Source organism: Schistocerca serialis, chromosome 1, assembly GCF_023864345.2.
Source record: "Schistocerca serialis cubense isolate TAMUIC-IGC-003099 chromosome 1, iqSchSeri2.2, whole genome shotgun sequence".
NCBI classification, from domain to species: Eukaryota; Metazoa; Arthropoda; class Insecta; order Orthoptera; family Acrididae; genus Schistocerca; species Schistocerca serialis.
In genome coordinates, this window is record NC_064638.1 from 419,622,305 (window position 1) to 419,636,260 (window position 13,956).

Here is a 13,956-nt window from a genome sequence, read left to right on the forward strand (position 1 = left end):
CACACTTCTCCACATCCATCGTATACCTTGTCACGGCCCATGGTGAGTCGCCTTGGCGCCAGTTTTGGATAGCGTCATTTTGCCATGCGTGCTATACTTTCACCACGGCTTGTAACGGCTCTCGAGCCTCGTGATGCGGCATAGTCCGCTCTTGTTAGCAGAGTAAACATTACACATAAGCTACGTCCGATCACGCCCGCCTCGCTGGTAGCAAGAATTTCCAAACCTACATCTTACTTGATTTTTAACCCTGTTTTCTATCATTCGCGACACCTTCCTTCCACAGAGGAAAATTTTGTAAGCTCGGACTCCCGAGGTTACAAAATTTTCGATTTCTACGTGCGGTGCCAGTGAAACTTGCCAGACTTTATTTTAAAACATGGTTTCACATCATACACTCTAATACAAGTACATTGTCATAAAAATAGAAAGCACAATGTAAGTACGACTGACATTTGGTTGTTTGTTGTCCACACAGACTTGTCGTGGTAACTTCCACATTACACTTCTGTATCACTCTTTCCATTGTCCGTAGTTCACACAACAATACAAAGTTTTGGATTACACAATTCATAGTCCAGAGCTTTACCTAATATTACCAAGGTTTCACATAATATTACACATAGTACAGGCCTCTTTTTTAATGTATGATCACTTTAAAATTTCATACACATAGTTTGCAATACACAACACAAAAGAAAAGGAAATAGGTTATTATACAACATAGTTTTATCATTCAACTTCAAATTACACTTGCACATAATTTTTAAGTTGTTCTTTCATCTCCTATCTGTTTTGGGTACCAACGACTCCACTGTATTTGAACGTGGTTCTATTTGTTTAGTGAGTCGTGGCGTTTGACTTTGCTCTCTCCACTTCACTCGATCGGGGAGAGGAGTACGTCGTGTATACTTTAATTCATACTCTCCACCATCTTCCTCCTCTCCACACTGTACAGAATAGAGGAAAGGAGCGTATCGGACACTTCTTTCACGGCTGATATCTGTTACCACCGTATTTGTCACACACACTTTGATACAGCAGTTTCCTCCTACTTCAGACAATCTTCTGCCACACCCTCGACAACACTTATAATATACACATGAGAAACATATTATAATAATTACAACTAGGGTTACTGAACCTGCGTATCCCCACACGTAATACATACTTCGTGACCATCCTCGGAAGGTCGTTCGCTGATGGTGTTCTATTTCGCCTTGTAGTTCATCTATTTTGTGACTTGATATATTTGGGTCATCCAAGTGTCTTACAATATGTTCTAAGGGTAACGTTACAGGTATTTTTGTGACCTCCTGCTTCTCCTCATTTATCATACAAGTCTATATCTAAATTTAACATAGGTACTATGTCATCCTGGCTTACGTTAGTACTAATTACATGGCCAACTTGTAGCGTGACTTGCGCACCGTATCCTTTGCACTGGCTTGTAAATGTTAATTTATCAGTACCTCTTATGATAATATCATTAGGGAGTAACTCATTGCGCAATATCGTTAAACCCTCGTCCCTGACTGTGACATACAGCCATTCTACATCTACATCTACATCTACATGATTACTCTGCAATTCACATTTAAGTGCTTGGCAGAGGGTTCATCGAACCACAATCATCTCTACCATTCCACTCCCGAACAGCGCGTGGGAAAAACGAACACCTAAACCTTTCTGTTCGAGCTCTGATTTCTCTTATTTTATTTTGATGATCATCCCTACCTATGTAGGTTGGGCTCAACAAAATATTTTCGCATTCGGAAAAGAAAGTTGGTGACTGAAATTTCGTAAATAGATCTCGCCGCGACGAAAAACGTCTTTGCTTTAATGACTTATATCCCAACTCGCGTATCATATCTGCCACACTCTCTCCCCTATTACGTGATAATACAAAACGAGCTGCCCTTTTTTGCACCCTTTCGATGTCCTCCGTCAATCCCACCTGGTAAGGATCCCACACCGCGCAGCAATATTCTAACAGAGGACGAACGAGTATAGTGTAAGCTGTCTGTTTAGTGGACTTGTTGCATCTTCTAAGTGTCCTGCCAATGAAGCGCAACCTTTGGCTCGCCTTCCCCACAATATTATCTATGTGGTCTTTCCAACTGAAGTTGTTCGTAATTTTAACACCCAGGTACTTAGTTGAATTGACAGCCTTGAGAATTGTACTTTTTATCGAGTAATCGAATTCCAACGGATTTCTTCTGGAACTCATGTGGATCACCTCACACTTTTCGTTATTTAGCGTCAACTGCCACCTGCCACACCATACAGCAATCTTTTCTAAATCGCTTTGCAACTGATACTGGTCTTCGGATGACCTTACTAGAAGGTAAATTACAGCATCATCTCCGAACAACCTAAGAGAACTGCTCAGATTGTCACCCAGGTCATTTATACAGATCAGGAACAGCAGAGGTCCCAGGACGCTTCCCTGGGGAACACCTGATATCACTTCAGTTTTACTCGATGATTTGCCGTCTATTACTACGAACTGCGACCTTCTTGACAGGAAATCACGAATCCAGTCGCACAACTGAGACGATACCCCGTAGGCCCGCAGCTTGATTAGAAGTCGCTTGTGAGGAACGGTGTCAAAAGCTTTCCGGAAATATAGAAATGCGGAATCAACTTGAGATCCCCTGTCGATAGCAGCCATTACTTCGTGCGAATAAAGAGCTAGCTGCGTTGCACAAGAACGATGTTTTCTGAAGCCATGCTGATTACGTATCAATAGATCGTTCCCTTCGAGGTGATTCGTAAGGTTTGAATACAATATATGCTCCAAAACCCTACTGCAAACAGACGTCAATGATATAGGTCTGTAGTTCGATGGATTACTCCTACTACCCTTCTTAAACACTGGTCCGACCTGCGCAATTTTCCAATCTGTAGGTACAGATCTATCGATGAGCGAGCGGTTGTATATGATTGCTAAGTAGGGAGCTATTGTATCAGCGTAATCTGAAAGGAACCTAATCGGTATACAATCTAGACCTGAAGACTTGCCCGTATCAAGCGATTTGAGTTGCTTCGCAACCCCTAAGGTATCTACTTCTAAGAAACTAATGCTAGCAGCTGTTCGTGGTTCAAATTCTCGAATATTCCATTCGTCTTCCCTGGTGAAGGAATTTCGGAAAACTGCGTTCAATAACTCCGCTTTAGCGGCACAGTCGTCGGTAACAGTGCCATCGGCACTGCGCAGCGAAGGTATTGACTGCGTCTTGCCGCTTGTGTACTTTGCATACGACCAGAATTTCTTCAGATTTTCTACCAAATTTCGAGACAATGTTTCGTCGTGGAACCTATTAAAGGCATCTCGCATTGAAGTCCGTGCCAAATTTCGCGCGTCTGTAAATTTTAGCCAATCTTCGGGATTTCGCGTTCCTCTGAACTTCGCATGCTTTTTCCGTTGCCTCTGCAACAGCGTTCGGACCTGTTTTGTGTACCATGGGGGATCAGTTCCATCTCTTACCAGTTTATGAGGTATGAATCTCTCAATTGCAGTTGCTACTATATCTTTGAATTTGAGCCACATCTCGTCTACATTTGCATAGTCAGTTCGGAAGGAATGGAGATTGTCTCTTAGGAAGGCTTCTATTGACACTTTATCCGCTTTTTTAAATAAAATTATTTTGCGTTTGTTTCTGGTGGATTTAGAAGAAACTGTATTGAGCCTAGCTACAACGACCTTGTGATCTCTGTATCAGTCATGATGCTCTCTATTAGCTCTGGATTGTTTCTAAGAGGTCAAGTGTGTTTACGCAACCATTTACAATTCGCGTGGGTTCGTGGACTAACTGCTCGAAATAATTTTCGGAGAAAGCATTTAGGACAATCTCGGAAGATGTTTTCTGCCTACCACCGGTTTTGAACAAGTATTTTTGCCAACATATCGAGGGAAGGTTGAAGTCCCCACCAACTATAACAGACAGTATGAGTGGGGTATTTATTTGTTACGAGACTCAAATTTTTCTCTGAACTGTTCAGCAACTATATCATCAGAGTCTTGGGGTCGATAGAAGGAGCCAATTATTAACTTAGTTCGGCTGTTAAGTATAACCTCCACCCATACCAATTCGCACGGAGTATCTACTTCGACTTCACTACAAGATAAACCACTACTGACAGACACAAACACTCCACCACCAATTCTGCCTAATCTATCTTTCCTGAACACCGTCTGAGACTTCATAAAAATTTCTGCAGAACTTACTTCAGGCTTTAGCTAGCTTTCTGTACCTATAACGATTTCAGCTTCTGTGATTTCTATTAGCGCTTGAAGCTCAGGGACTTTCCCAGCACAACTACAACAATTTACAACTACAATTCCGACTGTTCCTTGATCAAAGCACGTCCTGTATTTGCCATGCACCCTTTGAGATTGCAGCCCACCCCGTACTTTCCCGAGGCCTTCTAATCTAAAAAACCGCCCAGTCCACGCCACACAGCCTCCGCTACCCGTGTAGCCGCCAGCTGAGTGTAGTGAACTCCTGACCTATTCAGCGGAACCCGAAACCCCACCACCCTATGGCGCAAGTCAAGGAATCTGCAGCCAACACGGTCGCAAAACCGTCTGAGCCTCTGATTCAGACCCTCCACCCGGCTCTGCACCAAAGGTCAGCAGTCGGTTCTGTCAACGATGCTGCAGATGGTGAGCTCTGCCTTCATCTCGTAAGCAAGACCGGCAGCCTTCACCAATCAGATAGCCGCTGGAATCCAGAGAGAATTTCCTCAGATCCGAAGCGACACACGTCATCAGTGCCGACATGTGCCACCACCTGCAGCTGGCTGCACCCTGTGCTCTTCATGGCATCCGGAAGGACCCTTTCCACATCAGGAATGACTCCACCCGAAATGCACACGGAGTGCACACTGGATTTCTTCCCCTCCTTAGCCGCCATATACCTAAGGGGCCCCATTACGCGCCTAACATTGGAGCTCCCAACTACCAATAAGCCCAGCCTCTGCGATTGCCCGGACCTTGAAGGCTGAGAATCATCCTCTGAAACAGGGCAGGTAGCTGCATCTGGCTCAGCCAGGGACAGTACCTGCGTCCAAATACTTTCATTCAATATGGTACACTTTTGATTGGTGCACAGGATTAGCCGAGCGGTCTAGGGCGCTGCAGTCGTGGACTGTGCGCCTGGTCCCGGTGGAGGTTCGAGTCCTCCCTGGGGTATGGGTGAGTGTTTTTCCTTAGGGTAATTTAGGTTAAGTAGTGTGTAAGCTTAGGGGCTGATGACCTTAGCAGTTAAGTCCCATAAGATTTCACACACATTTGAACACTTTTGATTGCAATCTTTTGGAACTTCTCTTATAGGCTGTAGCATACGAGCTTCACATAGCTCGTGGTCATAGGTGGAGATTAAAACAAACCTCTGCTTGCAAATATGACTTCTCAGCGTGACCGTTTTACAGTGTAACTGGTCACGGGACAGAAGCGCGTACTGTTATTTCGCATCATCAGTCAGCAAGCAGTTTTTCTCAGGCTCTATATAAGCGAACGATTTCTTTGCATGATCATACTCCGCGGGTAATGGCCATATTCTATATAACGTATATACGCTACTATCCACTAAAGGTACATTTAACACACAACTTAACGTAGTGCCGGCAAGAACTACATCTATATCTATTATATGAAGTAACAGATACCCTTGGTCCTTCGTGAGTTCAACGAGGAACTTATTGTCTCTTGAATCTTCTTTTATCAGTTCTAAATACTTGATCACCTGTACGGGATTAATCAAGTGTGGTCCTAATAGACCTTTCTACGCGTTCACTATTGCAGAGACTAATAAGTGGCATTCCTCCCGACTTCATTGAACATACCAGTAATCAGCATTATTTGCTCTGTAATAGTTAAGAGAATCAGGGCATGTTGTACCTTCCTATTAGTGCTATTCTCATAATCCTCTAAATGCATACTCAGTTTTCTTATTCTTTCTGCAATTATCTGAGTGTTCTTAGTTACCACGTTAAGTGTTTGATTCACCCCTGTCAGTGACGCGCACACAATGGTCACTTGTTCTTTGGACAATCGTAACAGCTCTCTCTGCTGTTCCTCGAGTACGTCTATTTTGGCTTTGAAGAATGCCGCATCTTCGTCTAATATGCCAAACAATACCTTACTTGCATCCCCTATAAAATTTAATATTCCTCTTTTGACCCTCGGTCGTTCATGCATATCCAGCTGATCAATCAACTCTTTCGATCTAGAAATTTTACTCAGATGCCGTTTCACCGTTTGTTGTACACTCGCGCACTATCCAGTGCTTAACTTTGCCCGACTCAGCTTACCCATGCAATGTGTTACCTCTCTATTGGCAACCACTTGCGTGTCCTCAAATTTGTCATGCAGTTCCTTGAAGTTAAAATAGCTCACCACTCTCCATGTTGTGCTGTGCAAACTCGTGCTGCCCTGGTTGTTTTAGTAAATCCCCGGCTCTGACTGAAATTTTTGCACTCGTACATCTTGCGGTGGCGCTTCTCGTCCCACGAGGCTGATCTGCAAGACACTCCCGACTATCGCTGTCACCCACAGTGCCTTCATGCTTGGCATCTGTAATAGAAAAGTACTTGTCACTCTTCTGCTCCTTTATCGCCTGCGGCCCTTCTTCCTTTTACATCACGTCTTCTAATAGAATGTCCACATTTCCGTTCAGTAAAATTCCTTCAGCCTATTAGCATGCACTTTTATACATTTCTTCCCTTTTAGCCTAATTACTACGTTCGGTTCTTGCACATCAACCACAGTAAATGGCCCTCGCCATTGGCTAATTTCTTCGATCGTCCCCGACGCACGCTCTCGTCATACAGCAATACACGATCTGTCTTTCTAAATTCCCTCGTGTTTTGTGTTCTGTCATAGTTATTCTTGTTTCTTTCTTTGCTCACTTGTGTTGCCTCACGGGCATCTTGGTGTAACATTTGTAGTCACTGTCGAATCTCCGTCACGTAATCATCATAATTGTAGATTACGTTTGCTGGTTTCTTTTGTAGCCATCCCGGAACTTCCTGCCTAAGAACAATTCGAATGGTGTGTATCCCGTGATACTATGAGTAGTAGTATTGTACACAAAACATGCGAATGCAACCCATCCGTCCCAATCTGCCTGGTCCCGGTTCACATAGTGTCGCAGCATCTCCGTCAGGGAACAGTGTGTACGTTCTAGCGCTCCATTGGACTGCGGATGGTACGCTGTCGTATGTATTTTCTCTATTCTCAGTAATTTGCAGACTCGTTTCATGGTGTCGCCTATGAAATTGCTTCCCATGTCGCTGAACAGAGCTGTCGGGATCCCAAATTTTAAAATAATGCTTTCCACCAATTTTCGTGCAACCGTATCAGTGTCTTGCCGAGCTATCGGTTCGGCTATTACAAAATTCGTGAGAGAGTCTTGAAAAGCCAAAATATATTTGTGCCCAGACTGGGTAATGGGTAATGAACCTACTGTATTAATATCACAGCGCTCAAATATAAATTATGGGGTCGGAGTTAGCTCTAGTGGTTGTTTAGTCTTAGCTCGTGTGATCTTGTTCTTTTGGCAACTTTTGCATGGCCTTATGAACTTCTCTATGTCAGCTTTCATACCCGGCCATGTATAGGACTGTTTTATTCGTTCATACATCCTTCCCATGCCATGATGGCCTCCTATGGGAGATATGTGCATCTTCTTTAGAAATGCCAATTTATCCTCTGCACTCAGAACATCATCTTTGTTTATCTGGGATGTCTTACTGCCTCTGCTTATCTCGGTCGCGTCAGCTGTCTCTTTGGGGTCTTCTGTCTCATCTGTCACCTCCGTCTCCACTGTCTCGTCGCTATTCGATTCCTTGATTGCGGTCTTAGTGGCGACGACCTCTCGCTTATCTTTGTGCCTGTCAGTCTCATTTGTACCCCTCTTTGTAACCTGCTGTGTGTGTTTGTCGCCGTCTTGTACACTCCGAATGCGTGATAGTGCGTTGGCCACGCGATTTTGCTTTCCTTCCTTATATATGGTTTGGTAATCGTATTCTTCCAACTTTAACCGAAGCTTCATTAATCTTGGCGATGGATCCGTAATGCTACCTAACCACATCAGTGGTTTATGGTCCGTGAGTATCTTGAACTCCCTTCCAAAGGGATGCGGTCGGAAGTATTTGACTGCCCATACTATGGCAAGCAACTCTCGCTCTATTGTACTGTAATTCAACTCTGCTTTGTTGAGAGTATGTGATATGTATGCAATTGGTAAATCCTTTCCCATTGGACCTTGACTCAAATATGCCCCTAACGCGTACTTACTGGCGACAGTTGTTAATTAAAACTCTTTAGTGAAGTCTGGGTACTGTAGTATCGGCGGGTTGGTTAACTTCTCTTTCAATGTTTGAAACGCCTCTTCCTGTGCTTCCGCCCAAACATACAGAATTCCTTTCTTTAATAGTTCGTTTAGGTGTTTAGAAATTTTGCTAAAGTTGCTCAAAAATCTTCGGTTGTATCCGATCATACCCAGACAACAGCAGTTGTCCGTGGCTGCGGATACTTTTCTATTGCTGCTACTTCAGTGGGATCAGGTTTCAGACCTTCCGCTGTCAAAACGTGCCGCAAAAATGTTACTTCCGCCCATTGGAATTCACTTTTGTCGACTTGCAATTTTAGGTTTGCTTTCCGTTAGCGATCAAATACTTAAAGTCACGCATTATTGGCCCTCAAGTGACGCACCCAAGACAACAATGTCGTCAAGGTAAATGAACACTTTATTTTCCTGTACACCCGTCAGTACAGTATTCATTAACTGTTGAAATGTGGATGGAGCCGTCTTCAGGCCCATCGCCATCCTATTATATTCATAATGGCCTGTGCTAAATGCCGTCTTTTCTCGATCCCTTTCGTCTATCAGGACTTGATAGTATCCTTTCGCAAGATATAGGCTTGAGAAATACTTTGCCTTCCCTAGGCTATCTAGTATTTCATCAATTCTGGGCAGTGGGTAGACCATATTCAACGACATATCATTTAATTTCGGATAGTCGACAACCACTCTCCACTTTCGTGTGCCGCTGGCATCAAGATTCTTCGATAGTAATAACAGAGGGAAGTTAAATGGACTGGTACTCGGTGGTATTATGCCGTCATCCAGCATGCCATCTATCTCCTTTTTCAGTGCTTCCTGTTATGTTTGGGGGATTCGGTAAGGCCTCTGATTTATGACCGTTCCTTCTGCTTCAGGTACTAGTGATATCTGGTGCTTCACTACAGTGGTGTAGGTAAGCGCGTCTCCCGGTAAATGAAAGACATCATTATTCGCCAAACACAACCTCTGTATGCCTTCTTGCTCTTCTTGGTTTAAGTGCTCTATACGCAGGTTTTCTTTCAACAAGTTCTGCCGTGGTTTTCTCCCGTCTTTCTTCCCCTGCGGCGCACGTCGGATTTTACAACTGCTCGGTGGCGAAATTCGTTCCACTAATACCTCCAGCGCAATAAAATGGACGTCTTGTTCCCTGGTGTTCATCACATTTGTTATGCACATCCCGTCTCGGATAGTCACTATGGCTTCTGGTATATAGACTGCTTCACTCCCTAGTTTTCTTGCCACGCGAACTTTTATAAATCTTTCTTCTCGCGCCCCGATTCTTATTTCTTCAGAGCCCTCCGGGGCTGGAGACAGGTTGCTCCTACTCGTCTTGACCTTACATTGATTCTTTGCTCTTCGGGGTGGCCATTTACTTTGCTTAGTTTCATTTTCCTTTGGTTTCGTACAACAATCTTGGGATGGCGCAGGCGCCAGCCGGCTGACACGCCTCGCTGTGTGTTTGTCTTGACCAATACCCTCGTTATCTACGCGGAATGGGCCTCTATCGCCCGTTTGCGTTGCAGCAACTTTTTCTGTTCATGCAGTGACCTTGGGCGGCATCTTTACAAACAAGTAGGCCAGCCCTTATCTACAATGTCAGTTTAGAACTGGGGATTAGCGATCATGATGTCATTATAGCAACTATGATTATAAAAGTTAATAGATCAGTCAAGAAGGCTCGGAGATTATTTATGCTAGATACGGAAGATAAGCAGTTTTTAACATCTCATTTACACAGTAAATTGACATCATTGAGTTCAAGCAAGACAGATGTAGAGAAATAATGGGAAAAGTTTAAGCATATTGTAAATCGTGGTCTGGACAGTTATGTTCCTAGTAAGTGGATAAAGGATGGAAAGAGCCACAATAATTTAGTAACGAAATTTGTTAGATGCTGAGGAAGCAGAGCTGTTGCACTCTAGTTTCAAAAGGGGACGAACAAACGACGACAAGTAAAGGTTAGTTGAGACTCATACATCTGTGAAAAGATCTATGCTCGAAGCATACAACAGCTACCACCGTCACACCTTAGCAAAAGTTCTGGCATAGAACCCGAGAAAATCGCTAAGCGGGTCGAAGGCTTCCATTCAGTTCCTTGTTGACCAGTCTGGTGTGGCAGTTGACGATAGTAAAGCGGAAGCCGACGTTTTAAGTTTCACGTTCAAGAAATCGTTCACGCGGGAGAACCGAACAAACATACCGTCATTTGAGCATCGGACGAACTCCCGTATGGACGACGTATAATAAGCATACCTGGCGTGGAGAAGCAACTGAAAGATTTGAAAACATAGAAATCACCAGGTCCGGATTTTACAAAGAATGCTCTACGGCATTATCCGCTTACCTAGCTTGCATTTATCTTGAATTTCTTGCTCAGCACAAAGTCCGAAGCGACTGCAAAAAAGCGCAGGTGACTCCAGTATTTAGGAAAGGTAAAAGAACAGACCCGCAAAATTACATGTACCAATATCCCTTACTTAAGTTTGCTGCAGAATCCTTAAACACATTCTCAGTTCGAATATAATAAATTTTCTTGAGGCTAAGAAGCTTATGTCCACGAATCAGCAAGGTTTTAGAAAGCATCGCTCGTACGAAACTCACTCTTCTCACATGATATACTGAGAACTATGGAAGAAGAGCAACAGGCAGATTCCATATTTTTAGGTTTCCGGAAAGCATTTGACACTGTGCCCCATTGCAGGCTGTTAACGAAGGTACGAGCATATGGAATAAGTTCACAGACATGTGAGTGGCTGGAAGACTTAAATAATAGAATCCAGTGTGCAGTGTGTTGCCATCCATGGCGAGTGTTCATCAGAGACAAAGATATCGTCAGGAGTGCCAGATGGAAGTGTGGTAGGACCACTGTTGTTCTCTATATACATAAATGATTTGACAGACAGGGTGGGCAGCAGTCTGCGGTTGTTTGCTGATGATGGTGTGGTGTCGAAGTTGAGTGACTGTAGGAAGATACAAGACGACCTAGACAAAATTTCCAATCGGTGTGACGAATGTTAACTAAACTTAAATGTGGAAAAATATAATTTAATGCATGTGAGTAGGAAGAACAAAACTGCAAGGTTCGGATACAGTATTACTAGTGTCCAGCTTGACACAGCCAAGCCATTTCCATATCAGGGGGTAACGTTGCGAGTGACACGAGGTGGAACGAGCATGTGAAAACTGTGGTAGGGAAGGCAAATGGTCGACTTCGGTGTATTGGGAGAATTTTAGGAAAGAGTGGTTCATCTGTAAAGGAGACAGCATATAGTATGCTGGTGCGACCTATTCTTGAGTACTGCTCGAGTGTTTGGTATCCGTACCAGGTCGGATTGGAGGAAGACATCGAAGCAGTTCAGAGGAGGGCTGCTAAATTTGTTACCGGTAGATTCGAACAAAACGTAAATGTTACGGAGATGCTTCGGGAACTTAAATGGGAATCCCTGGAGGGAAGGCGGCGTTCCTTTTGGGAAACACTATTACGAGAATTTAGAGAACCGGCATTTGAAGCTGAGTACGGAACGAGTATACGAGAAATCAGAGTGGCATACAGTCGTTTTTCCCCCTCGAATGGAGCAGGAGAGGAAATGACAAATAGTGGCACAGAGTATCCTCCGCCACTCACCTTACGGAGAGTATCTATGTAGATCTACATCTACATTTGCATTTACACTCCGCAAGCCACCCAACGGTGTGTCGCGGAGAGCACTTTACGTGCCACTATCATTACCTCCCTTTCCTGTTCCAGTCGCGTATGGTTCGCGGGAAGAACGAATGCCAGAAAACCTCCGTGCGCGCTCGAACCTCTCTAATTTTACATTCGTGATCTCCTCGGGAGGTATAAGTAGGGGCAAGCAATATATTCGATACCTCATCCAGAAACGCACCCTCTCGAAACCTGGACAGCAACCTACACCACGATGCAGAGCGCCTCTCTTGCAGAGTCTGCCACTTGAGTTGGCTAAACATATCCGTAACGCTATCACGCTTACCAAATAACCCTGTGACGAAACGTGGCGCTCTTCTTTGCATCTTCTCTATCTCCTCCGTCAACCCGACCTGGTACGGATGCCACACTGATGAGCAATACTCAAGTATAGGTCGAACGAGTGTTTTGTAAGCCACCTCCTTTGTTGATGGACTACATTTTCTAAGGACTCTCCCAATGAATCTCAACCTGGCACCCGCCTTACCAACAATTAATTTTATATGATCATTCCACTTCAAATCGTTCCGTACGCATACTCCCAGATATTTTACAGAAGTAACTGCTACCAGTGTTTGTTCCGCTATCATATAATCATACAATAAAGGATCCTTCTTTCTATGTACAGGTATTCGCAATACATTACATTTGTCTATGTTAAGGGTCAGTTGCCACTCCCTGCACCAAGTGCCTATCCACTGCAGATCTTCCTGCATTTCGCTGCAATTTTCTAATGCTGCAACTTCTCTGCATACTACAGTATCATCCGCGAAAAGCCGCATGGAACTTGCACTATCTACTAGGTTATTTACATATATATTGTGAAAAGCAATGGTCCCATAACATTCCCCTGTGGTACGCCACAGGTTACTTTAACGTCGGTAGACGTCTCTTCGTTAAGAACAACATGCTGCGTTCTGTTTACTAAAAACTTTTCAATCCAGCCACACAGCTGGTCTGATATTCCGTAGGCTCTTACTTAGGTTATCAGGCGACAGTGCGGAACTGTATCGAACGCCGTCTTGAAAGTCAAGGAAAATGGCATCTACCTGGAAGCCTGTATCTAATATTTTCTGGGTCTCATAAACAAATAAAGCGAGTTGGGTCTCACACGATCGCTCTGTCCGGAATCCCTGTTGATTCCTACAGAGTAGATTCTGGGTTTCCAGAAATGACAAATCGCGAGCAAAAAACATGTTCTAAAATTCTACAACAGATCGATGTCAGAGATATAGGCCTATGGTTTTGCGCATCTGCTCGACGACCCTTCTTGAAAACTGGAACTACCTGTGCTCTTTTCCAATCATTTGGAACCCTCCGTTCCTCTATAGACTTGCGGTACACGGCTGTTAGAAGGGGGGCAAGTTCTTTCGCGTACTCTGTGTAGAATCGAATTGGTATCCCGTCAGGTCCAATGGGCTTTCCTGTGCTGAGTGATGTAGAGCTGTGTTAAGCGAGTGAGCGCTGACGCCTTACTGCCTGTTGATGTTGTCGGCAGGGAGTTGGAGCAGCTGGCCGGTGCGCGGCCCTCGTGGCGCAAGGTGACTGCGGAGGGCCTGGATGTGGACTACACGCGGCTGCTGGCGCCTGCGCTGGCCGATGCCGTGCTGCACGAGCTGGAGGCGGGACTCACCTACTTCACAGGAGACCTGGCGCGCGTGCGCGTCTTCGGCCGCTGGCATCCCATCCCGCGACAGCAGGTACCGCATTGCACGGCAGTTGCCATCGTTCTCAGGCGCGTACTGGTGATATGCTATTCACAGTGCATGTTTTGTGTGATCAACTCTTCACTTCCTCCAGTAATCCATGCGCATTTATTCAACATATACTTACTTCACACATACACAACATATCAATTTTTGGCTGGGACAATGTTCTCATCAAAGGATGTTGCCC

At 44.4% G+C, this 13,956-nt stretch overlaps 1 protein-coding gene across 2 annotated transcripts in view; it reads left to right on the forward strand.

Moving 5' to 3' along the window:
• The window catches only part of LOC126472016 (DNA oxidative demethylase ALKBH2-like), a 173,028-nt gene that overhangs the window by 98,627 nt on the left and 60,445 nt on the right, over nucleotides 1-13,956 (forward strand). For both annotated transcript variants that reach the window (XM_050099904.1, XM_050099907.1), the window contains exon 2: nucleotides 13,559-13,760. In XM_050099904.1, coding sequence (XP_049955861.1) covers nucleotides 13,559-13,760 — 202 coding nt within the window. The remainder of the gene's footprint in view (nucleotides 1-13,558; nucleotides 13,761-13,956) is intronic.